At 27.4% G+C, this 12,210-nt stretch overlaps 1 protein-coding gene across 2 annotated transcripts in view; it reads right to left on the minus strand.

The window, feature by feature from the left end:
- Window positions 1-12,210, minus strand: part of LOC127291398 (homeobox protein unc-42-like) — a 58,071-nt gene that overhangs the window by 19,879 nt on the left and 25,982 nt on the right. For both annotated transcript variants that reach the window (XM_051320520.1, XM_051320521.1), the window contains exon 4: window positions 11,010-11,117. In XM_051320520.1, coding sequence (XP_051176477.1) covers window positions 11,010-11,117 — 108 coding nt within the window. The remainder of the gene's footprint in view (window positions 1-11,009; window positions 11,118-12,210) is intronic.

The following is a 12,210-nucleotide window of genomic DNA, read 5'->3' on the forward strand; positions in this document are numbered from 1 at the left end:
TGCTTGTAATCGCGTAATAAAATAATAAAGGAAATATGTTTTTAGGTTAGAAAAATGAAAACATGTGTTTTGACAACAGGAACGGTACTGCCAACTTAAATAATAGCGGTAAATTTAAAAACTTATGAAATTAATTATTATCTACGTAAATAATAATAAATAATTTTTATTTAAAAACTTCTAAATATTCGTACTGGTCAAAATAATCTTTCTGGTGTTGTTGAAATATTAGAAACAATAATTGAAATACAAAATTACTCTGCTTATGATGCCAACTTAGAAATCTGAAATTCCAGCCAATATCATTTTGAATAATATGAAGTTTGTCCCATACTCATTTCGATACCCAAAAGAAAATGAGTTGCAACAAAAATGAGTCCAAGTTTTTTCTGTGTGTTCAAATCGTTCAAATCCATTAAAGTCAATTTAATTCAAATTATTTTTTTTTTAATTTTTATTTTAAAATCTTTATGCAACCCTTTAAACTATCATAACTAGATTAAAGAATTTTAAAACATACCTCGATTGATCTATTTTGTGAACCTTTTATGATCAAATATATTATACGGAGCTATTAACGCGCTCTCAAAAATAAAAAAAATTTTTAATAAAACGTGATTTTTTGAAAAGTTTTAGTTTTTATAGTATTCAAAAATTTTATAGAAACGCATCTTTAAAAAATACATCTTGAAATCACTTTTTAAACGTTTATAAAAGTATCAGGGTGGGTATAAGTGTTTTCATTTTTTTATACTGCACTCTCTAAATCTGAATAAGTGAAATTTCACTTAAAATGTGTCAAAAGTCTTCCACGTAGAAAAATAAGTGTATTTGCACTTTTAAATAAGTGGTTTTCACTCAAAAATAAGTGAAGTTTCACTTATTTTTAAGTGCATATACACTTATTTTTCTACGTGGAAGACTTTTGACACATTTTAAGTGAAATTTCACTTATTCAGATTTAGAGAGCACTGAAAAATTAAATTTAAGAATATCATCTCAAGTGTCAAAATCAATGAATATTTTTTGTTTTTTACAACACTCATTCATTCAACACCATTCATTAATTACGTAAGGGTCCTTAGGGGGAGGGGGGGTTATAAAATCTCTACATGGTCTTAAGTCGGGAGGGGGAGGGTAAAAGCTAATCTTACGTAAGATTTTTCCAAGTATTTTCCATTTGTATTGTTGTAATTAATTTTTTAATTACATTAATATTGTTAAAAACTTACGTAAGAAGGGGAAGGGGGGGAAAGGGGGGAGGTTCGAAAAATCTTATGTATCCTTACATAGGGGTAGGGAGGGGGTCAAAATTAGCCAAAATCGTCCTTACGTAATTAATGAATGGCCCCTTGAATGGCTCTACAGTTAACTAAACTTTTGGTTATCAATCAAGAAAAATTTCATTTGGCTCGATCAAATTCTTTCTTCGTTCGAAAAATTTATTAAAATAAACCAAAAACGTTCATTTACATCAAATAAATTTTATATTGCTTTAACCAAAAAATTGTGTAAATACAAAAAAATGGTATATACTTGGTTATAATTACGCCCCGGTATATCTCTCCTAAACGTTTGGTTTATTTTGATAAATTATTCGAACGAAGAAAGAATTTGTCGAGCCAAATAAACTTTTGATTAATTCAACTATATAAAAGTTTAGTTAACTGTATAGCAATTCATTTATTCAATATTGATTCAACAAAATTTTGTTGTTTCAAACAAATTTTTTCTAAGCGTGAAATAGAGCCTAAGTAAATAAATTTCTAATATGTCATCTTAAAATTATATTCAAAAGCAATATAATTATAGAAAAAAAAATACCTAACTAAAAAAGCGAAAATTTTGTCATCGAATTTAAAACAAAAATTGCGTTAGAAAATTCCTATTTAAACGAAATGGCGATACGATGCTGGACAAGTATACATGTATATATATAGAGAGAGAGTGAGGGGGTTGACAGAACGCAAGTGATAGAGCTTGGGGGTGGCGCGTTTGAAGGGAGATTGAGAGATGAGGGGACTTGAGAGGAGGCATCGGAGGGCTACACGAGGGAGGCAAAGTTGAGACGAGTTGGGGTTGGGCAACTCTATACCAGGGCCTGCCATTATATCTGAGCCGCCATTTTAAATTGAATTTTCTCCACCCGAGATAGATCTGAAACGTCTCTACCTTAGTACGCGGAGGCTCTTCGCGTTGGGGCCCTCTTTCTTTACGAATACGTCCCTATAGCAAAGCCATCTCATCTCACCCTCTTGCGATGGATACCTTCCTACAAACTCATCCCCCATGTTCGTTCTCCGCGAAAATGGCGAGGGAGGATACAACAGATGTATATATATAAGCGAAAGTCTAATTGAAGATGCTCGAGAAACGTGACTCCCTCTTTATGTGTTCTTTACTTTTTTTTTTAAACAATTTTTTCAAAATTCACAACATTTTTTAATATTTCAGTTCAAAATACCTTAAAAGGACTTAGTAGAACCACAAAAAAAAGAGAAGTGTTATTTTAGCATCAAATTTGGTGTTTAAATAACATATGCACACTCTAAATCTGAATCAGTGAAAATTTCACTGAATTCAAATCAATGGCTCAGTTTTCTTTAATTCACCAGTGGAATTTCACTGAGAATCAGTACACTGAAAAAAAATTTTAGTTAGAATAACCAGAATTCTAGTTAGAATAACCAGAATTCTGGTTAGGGTATATTTAACATTTTGTTTCTGGTTAGGTTAACCAGAAAACCAGAATCAAAATGTTAAATATATCCTAACCAGAATTCTGGTTATTCTAACTGAAAATTTTTTTCAGTGTACTGATTCTCAGTGAAATTCCACTGGTGACTTAAAGAAAACTAAGCCACTGATTTGAATTCAATGAAATTTTCACTGATTCAGATTTAGAGTGTTCAACAAATTTTAACCATGCAGTGAAATTTTAACACCACGTTCGATGTTAAAATTACTTTTTTTTTTATATATAAAAAATGTCCTAATTTAATTTAAAAGAGAATTTTATTTTAAGATAGACATTTTTAAGACAATCTTTATATTAATTATTTAAGGAGATTTTCCTTAGAAGAAAAATGAGTTTGCTATTATACATGAAAAACTAATTTTTATTTAATTATGCGGTAGCTCATAATTAACGTTTTGATCTGCTTTATGAATTAAAAAAAATTCATTTGATTCAAATATAATCGGCTACTTGACTAATTCTTAAATAAATATTTACTTGAAACAAATAATTATTATTATTGAATTCAATAAACTGTATTTGAATCGATAATTTCTTATTTGAACCAACAATTTCAGTGTTTAAAACATAAATAACATTTAATTGACTCAAATGATAATTATTTAATACAAAAAAAAATTATATAAGTAACCGATTATTTGATTGAATCAAATAAATTTTTTTTCTTTAGGGATCAATTTTATACCATCAAGTTAACAGAGTGATCCTGATTTTAAGACAATTTTTAATTTAAACGACAAAAAGGAATCTTACACCCAGAGAAAAGATATATTATAGTCTTAAAGTCAAATAAACTTTTATTTGTTTCAAATAAATTTTATTTCTGGCAAATATAATTTTTATTTACGACAAATAAAAAAGTTATTATAGGTATTATATACAATTTTAAAAATATATTAAAAAAAAAATTACAAAATTTTAAACAGAATAATTTCTATACCTATAATAAATCTAAAAATAATTTTTTTAATAAATTATCATATTTTAAGAAAAAATATTTTAGAATTATTCTGTACAATAAAAAATTGTTTCAACAATAGAAAAATTGTTTAACACATAAAGAATTTAATGAGTTTTCTCTAATATATATAAAAATATATGAGAGACCGGAGTAAAAAATGTGAAACTTTTTTGAGAACAAGATAACATTTTAATTAAATCTTTTTGTAATAATTTGTACTAATGAGTGTAATTTAAAAAAATTGTAAAAATTTCATTAAGAAGAATTATGAAACCACTTTGTGGCAGGGTTTTCAGGCTAAACCAAAAATTTCGCAGGTCTCGGAGAGCGAATGGCTAACACTTTGTGCATGGCTTATAACCGGTGACTAAAAGCAAACCGCGTTTCACTTGGCATAGCAATTTAACAGGGTTAAGTCGCAGCGGTTCCCAGGCTTTTAACACAAACAACACTGTTGCATTATATATCAAAAGAGCGAAACGCAGCGTTGACTGTTTTAATATGTACCCGTACTGAAATTCTTGGACCGAGAATACACAGATTATATATGAAATTTGTACAGATCACGTCAACGAATATATATGCATATATACATATGTAGATAGAGACTGATATATATATTTATTTATATGGAAGGAAAAATATATTAAAATTTTTTTTTTACCTAATAAATTAATATACATGTATATATAAAAATATCAACATTCTATATAATCTAATTTACTAATAGATTTTTCTACATATCCTTTGAAAAGTAAATAAAATTTATATTTTTTAGTAGGTACATTTGAAAAATGTTTTTATTATTTGTCTTAATAAATCAATAAATTACATTATTTTAGGACAGTAAAATTGTCCTAAAATAAAACACCTCTTTTTTTACATAACCTCAAAATTCAACGTCAAGAGAAACCAACCTAAGACCTATGTTTTTGACATATATGGTAAGTACATAGGTCTTAGGTTACTCTTAAAGGCAGGTCAAAGTACTTAGAAATGTATGCAGAATATTAAACAATTTATAAATTTAAAGAAACAAATTTTTTTGTTCCAATATTTTCAGAAACTTATTTACAGTTAGTATAAAAGTGAAAAAAAACTATTTAACATTATTGAAAATTAATAACTTTTTAAACAATTTTAGGCGATTCATTTGAGAAATTCTGATTCATTCAGAGAAATGTTTTATTTGGCGTACATAAAAATTTTATCATAAATATAAAATTTGTGACAAATAAATATTTATTTGGCTCTGAGACAAATATATTTCTTTGGATGTTGAACTAAATAATTTTTATTTGAATTGAATAAATTGTATTTGAAATTTTAAACTAATAATTTTTAGTTTTTACTTTTGAAACAAATAATTTTTAATTGCGACCTAAATAATAATTATTTAATACAAATAAATATATATTTGATAATTATCAAGTAATCAATTATTTGAATCAAATAAATTTTTTTTAGTGACGTTTATTTTGAGATAAATAAAATTTATTTAAATTAAATAAAAATATATTTGTCTCAGAGCCTAATCATTTTTTATTTGTTTCAAATAACAAATTTATTTAAATACAAATAACATTTTTATTTAAATCAAATACATATCTTTTCTCTGGGTGTATATATATATATATAAAAAACTAAAATTGAAACACATATATTATAGTTATGAATTGTGAATATATAGTGAAAGTATCAAAAAACAATGTAATTTTGTTAGTGGAAGACAAAATCCATCTGATCAGTGCGTAAGATAGAAATAATCGACAGTCCATTATTATCCTCTGAGCGAATTCTCAATCCCCGAAAAACTATATGGGGTGTCTTTGGATTGACATTTGCGCATGTAATTTAATTTTATCACCCTACACATGCGTCTTTGATTCAATTACAGATGAGTCATGATAAAAATTTAAGCAAAAAAAAAAGTCATTTTTATTTTATCGAAAAAAATTTTTTAAACAAAAGTCTATATATATAAAGACAAATAGAATTTTTTGCATTTTTTGACCCAAATTTTTTTTTTCTATTTTTCTTCCAAAATGGTATATTAAGAAGTGATTAGAAAATAATTTTGAATATCATTTTTTTAAAAAAAAGAGAAAAATAGTATTAGTTAAAGAATAATAGAAGTTAATTTTAATAGTCGAACAAAGATGACTATAGAGTGGTAAAACAAAAGAATAAAATAGAAGAAGAATGTTGACTAACTTCCTAAATGATTACTTGGAGAAAATATATACATCTGGTATTATGTGAAACTTTAATGTACTTAAATCCTCAGTTCAGATCCGACCATGTTCTATATGTTCTTTACTTTAATCCATTTAAGTCTTCGCCTAGATTTACATGGTTCTGCACTCATATTAAAAAAAAAAAAATTTAATAAAACATACGCAGATACTTTTTTTCAATTTACGTAACTAACTATATAGAAGTGTAAAATAATGTTGAAAGTTTTCAGAATGTTTAAAAAAAATAACATTACTTACACCGAAAAAAACAATCTATTTAATACTTTAAACACAGAAAAAACCTAGTCTCATTTTTGTTGCAAATCAAAATGAGCCAATGCTAAACGACATAGACAGTGGCGCCACCAACCTGGTTCATTTTTGTTGCACATCAAAATGAGCCGCCTACACGGCGCATTCTGAGTTCAGTTTTTTTCTGTGAAGGAATCTTTTTATCTTAAGTGGATTTTCCTATTAATAATTATTAGAAAGGATTTCCTCTTAGGACAACAGGATAGTCCTTTAAAGTTTATCCTTTATTAAATGAATTTAGTTTACTATTAAAAGAAATTGTTTAATAGGTTCAATAAATAATATATTTTCTTAATTAATAATAATAGATTATTATTTTTTAAATTATTTGTGACGCGATCTAAAGAAAGGGATATTAGAAGCAAAAAAATTATAGGTATTCTAAGGTCCCTTTATTCAGATCGCCTCACATTTATTAGTAACTATTAATGATTAATTAACGGAGTGGCTATATCGCCCGTCGCGGGCGAACTAATTAATTTCTGTTATTTCGCCCGTCGCGGGCGAAATAGATACGACTGTGTGAACTGGCTATTTCGCCCGTCGAAATGAATGTGTTTTAGAAAACGGGCAAAATAAGAAAAATAGATTATTTCGCCCGTTCAAGAGAAAATCGAGTATCTGGAAGACGGGCGAGTATATTATTTCGTCCGTTAAGTATAGACAGCTGTTTTTTAGATAATGAGAAAAAATAATTTTACTTTTTTTAAATATAACAAATAAGATGCATAGAAAAAAGACGTCTGAGTATAGGTCTAATATTATTTATTTATATCTTTTGGAGTATTTGGTTTAATAAAATAGAAGAAATTTAAATAAAAAAAAAGTTCTTAAAAATTCTTAAAATTAATACTTAATTATTTTGTGTTTTTTTCAAAAAATTTTATTAATTAAAGTTTTGAGAATATTTGTAACATAAAATTTGTTTGTAATTATTAACTTAAAGATTTTTCAAATATTTATTTTACACGTTTTTGAGACGTGACTTTAAAGATCTTTAAAGTCACGTCTCAAAATTTAAAGATCTTTAAAGTCACGTCTCAAAAACGTGTAAAATAAATATTTGAAAAATCTTTAAGTTAATAATTACAAACAAATTTTATGTTACAAATATTCTCAAAACTTTAATTAATAAAATTTTTTGAAAAAAACACAAAATAATTAAGTATTAATTTTAAGAATTTTTAAGAACTTTTTTTTTATTTAAATTTCTTCTATTTTATTAAACCAAATACTCCAAAAGATATAAATAAATAATATTAGACCTATACTCAGACGTCTTTTTTCTATGCATCTTATTTGTTATATTTAAAAAAAGTAAAATTATTTTTTCTCATTATCTAAAAAACAGCTGTCTATACTTAACGGACGAAATAATATACTCGCCCGTCTTCCAGATACTCGATTTTATCTTGAACGGGCGAAATAATCTATTTTTCTTATTTTGCCCGTTTTCTAAAACACATTCATTTCGACGGGCGAAATAGCCAGTTCACACAGTCGTATCTATTTCGCCCGCGACGGGCGAAATAACAGAAATTAATTAGTTCGCCCGCGACGGGCGAAATAGAAACAGCCATTAATTAATTACTAGTATTATTTGTAAATTTCACATAAAAAATTAAATATTCTGAAATTAAGAATAATAAATAAATAAATAATAAAAAATAAAATAAAAATATAATCTAAATATTAAAAATATTTTTTCGCCATTGACATGAAAAAGTGTCTTTTTTGTGCCTGTTTTGGGCAGATAAAGTAGCCAACTGCCTAAAAAGACTTTTTTTCGCCATTGACATGAAAAAGTGTCTTTTTTGTGCCTGTTTTGGGCAGATAAAGTAGCACTTTTTAAGGCAGTTTGGGCCAACTGCCTAAAAAAGACTTTTTTAGGCAGCAAACTGCCGTATAAAGTCTTTTTTAGGCAGTAAACTGCCCTATAAAGTCTTTTTTAGGCAGTTGTTAATTTTTGCATAATTTTTTTTTTTGCTTTTATTTTATTTATCAATTTTTATTATTTTTTTTCTTTAAAATTGTTTCACTTTTTCATAACAATGGCGAAAAAAATAGCGTATGTGGCTCGCACGTAGTAATTTTTAGGTTCGGATGATTTCAATACTCGCTGTCTGTGCGACTTCGGTTCGACTCGGCTCGCTTTCGGCTCGACTCGACTCGCCTTCGGCTCGTCTTCATCTCACCTACAGCTCGCCTTCGTCTCACCTACGTCGCACTAACGACAGCTCGTACTGAAAATTACATCCTCACCTAAAAAGTACTACTTTACGTGCTTGCCACATAATATACTATTTTAGGTAGAAAACTGCCCTATAAAGTCTTTTTTAGGCAGTTGTTAATTTTTGCATAATTTTTGTTTTGATTTTATTTTATTTATCAATTTTTATTATTTTATTTTATATACTATTTCATATATATTATATTATATATTATATATATATATGTTACGGTTAAAGTGCGAAGTCCGGTGAATGTGCACATTAACCGGTCAATGTGTACATTCACCGGGCATTTTGGTAAAAGTGAGAAATCGGCCATTTGGGGAAGATATTATGTACATTTACCAAGTAAATTGGTGATTGTACACATTGACCAGCCTTGGTTGGTAAATGTGAAAATTTGAAATGAGTGATTTGTTAAATAATTTTTTTATGCATATAAAATGTGAAAATGGAATGAATATTATTATTAATAAATTGATAAGATAATATTAAATATAAATTGTATTAAAGGAATAGAATTATAATAAATGAAAATGAAAATTATAAACAGAAGTAGGAAGACAAATATAAATAGAAGTTCAAATGTAAATAAATATATTAATTGCAAAAATAAATAAATATTTTCTTCCTACATAGCTATATTTAAAGTTAAAATTTTTAATCCCAAAAAATCTATATATTATTCAAAATTCAATATTTTCTAAAATACTTTATACTTTAAAAATAGCAAAAAAAATGTCAAATTAAACAAAATTTCATGAAAGTCGCCCCTGCAAAAATAAATAAATATATTTTTCGTACGCAGCAAAATTTATTTTAATCAAAACGATTTGGGTGAATGTGTACATTTACCGTAGACGAAGGCGAGCCAAGTCGAACCGAAGTAGCACAAACAGCGAGTATTGAAATCATCCGAACCTAAAAATTACTACGTGCGAGCCACATACGCTATTTTTTTCGCCATTGTTATGAAAAAGTGAAACAATTTTAAAGAAAAAAAATTTATTTTTTAATAGAATTTATATATATATGTGCCATTCCAGGAGTTTTTTAGCACTTTTCGGAGTAACCTTTCCAAATTAAATGAAACATTTTTTTAATAATATTTATTAATATAAAGGTCCAAAAAAATCACTTTTTAAGTAAAAACAATTGTTTATTTAAAAAATACAACAATAAATAATGCAAAAAATTCACTTTTTTCCTGCAACTCCAAATAAATTGGTTTAAAGATCAAAATTTTCCTTATCTTTCAAGCTTTAATACCGCACAAGAAACATTGAGTCCGGGAAAATATTCAACTCACAATTTTTTAAACAATGTTTGTTTACTTTTTTGTATTTTATTTACTGTGAAACGTCTGCTAAAGCTGCGCGCGACGTTTGGAAGTTGTCGCTTTCCTTATTGAGCAGAAGCTCATTACACTAGCGTAGTAGAAAGCATGTTGTGCGAAAAGTGAGGTTATGTTGTCATTAAATGAAACGTAAAAATTTCTGGTTATCACATTGAATGGTTTTTAATTATCTACTTTGCAGTAAAAAATCATAAAAAACATTTTTGAAGGATGAAAAACCTCACTTTCCACACAACATGTTTTTTACTACACTAGTGTAATGAGCTTCTGCTCAATAAGGAAAGCGACAACTTCCAAACGTCGCGCGCAGCTTTAGCAGACGTTTCACAGTAAATAAAATACAAAAAAGTAAACAAACATTGTTTAAAAAATTGTGTGTTGAATATTTTCTCGGACTCAATGTTTCTTGTGCGGTATTAAAGCTTGAAAAATAAGGAAAATTTTGATCTTTAAACCAATTTATTTGGAGTTGCAGGAAAAAAGTGAATTTTTTGCATTATTTATTGTTGTATTTTTTAAATAAACAATTGTTTTTACTTAAAAAGTGATTTTTTTGGACCTTTATATTAATAAATATTATTAAAAAAATGTTTCATTTAATTTGGAAAGGTTACTCCGAAAAGTGCTAAAAAACTCCTGGAATGGCACATATATATATAAATTCTATTAAAAAATAAATTTTTTTTCTTTAAAATTGTTTCACTTTTTCATAACAATGGCGAAAAAAATAGCGTATGTGGCTCGCACGTAGTAATTTTTAGGTTCGGATGATTTCAATACTCGCTGTTTGTGCTACTTCGGTTCGACTTGGCTCGCCTTCGTCTCACCTACGTCGCACTAACGACAGCTCGTACTGAAAATTACATCCCCACCTAAAAAGTACTACTTTACGTGCTTGCCACATAATATACTATTCTTCTTATTCTTAGAAATTATAATAGAATTATAAAAAAATGAATTGAAATATTTTAAAATCGTTTAAAAATAGTATAATTTTCATAAAAATCTTTGAATCTGAATTTTATTAAATGGATTAATTAATTTAATTTCTAATTCTGAATCTATATATATTAAATATACAATTAAAAAAATAATAATTTCTTTTAACGCTCAACAAAAACTGTACTTTATCTTTTAACAATCTTTTACTCACTTGAATTCTGGCTTCGTTCAATTTCGTGCTCCTCGCTAATTCCTCTCTGCAGTATATATCCGGGTAATGGGATTTCGCAAACGCCGATTCCAATTCCGCTAGCTGCTCCTACGAAACAATTCGAAACAGCACTAAAATACCCGTCTGGTAATGGTCAAGGGAAAATACAGTAATACTCGAATAACATCCTCGACTAGGCTAATGAAATATCCAGAACAAACGATTCATTGAGGAGAAATAAAATACGATATTACTTTCAAAATTATTTAAGAATATTATTTCGTAATTTTTGTTTCAAAAATGGGATAATATGATTATTTTGTTTTCCCTTCTATTTCAATTAGTTCTTGTTGTTTTTCTTTTTTGTTTTTCGTACACAATTATTTCAATAGAAAATTTTACATTGCCATATAACAAGAATACACTCTCATTGTAAATGTAAAATTTTTCAAATTGATTTTTCATTCTTTTCCGATTATGGATATTCGCAAATCAAACATGTTTTCTGTTTCATATATCGTTAATGATGATAATATTGTTCTGTCATATAAACAAATAATGGAAAGAAAAATTTTAAATTCTACTATTTATATGGAAAAATTCATTCATTCACGTTTTAACGTTATAACTATAAAAAATTAATAAATTTAATAATAATAAAATCATAATAAATTGTAATAAATAATAATCTTTTTTTAAACCATTTTCCTTTTGCGCTGAAAAAATCCTATCTTAAAAACGAGACGTGTAATTGCCTAACTTCAAGTGTAGACACCTATCCTTATTGGTAGAATTCAAAATTGTGAGTTGTGATTGGTTAAAACTGACGACATACTTTCATCAGATACTTGCAACTAACTTCAAGTGTAGACACCTTTCTTTATTGGTTATTTTGGAGACGACTGCTTTTCCCCGAAAGGACAAAATGTCGAATGGACAAAACGTCGAATAGCAAAACGTCGAGTGGACAAAATATCGAAAAGCCAAACTGTCGAATGGACAAAATGTCGAAAAGTCAAGACGTCGCATAGTCAAAACGTCGAAAGGTCAAAATGTCGAAAAGCCAAGACGTCGAACAGACAAAATGTCAAAGAGCCAAAATTTGAACAGACAAAATATAGAATTGCCAAAATGTCGAATAGTCAAGAAGTCTAATGATTGAAACGTCGAATAGCCAAAACGTCGAACGGACAAAATGTCA

Source organism: Leptopilina boulardi, unplaced genomic scaffold (assembly GCF_019393585.1).
Source record: "Leptopilina boulardi isolate dan_hultmark-lab unplaced genomic scaffold, ZJU_Lbou_2.1 LbouV2_137, whole genome shotgun sequence".
Classification (NCBI taxonomy): Eukaryota; Metazoa; Arthropoda; class Insecta; order Hymenoptera; family Figitidae; genus Leptopilina; species Leptopilina boulardi.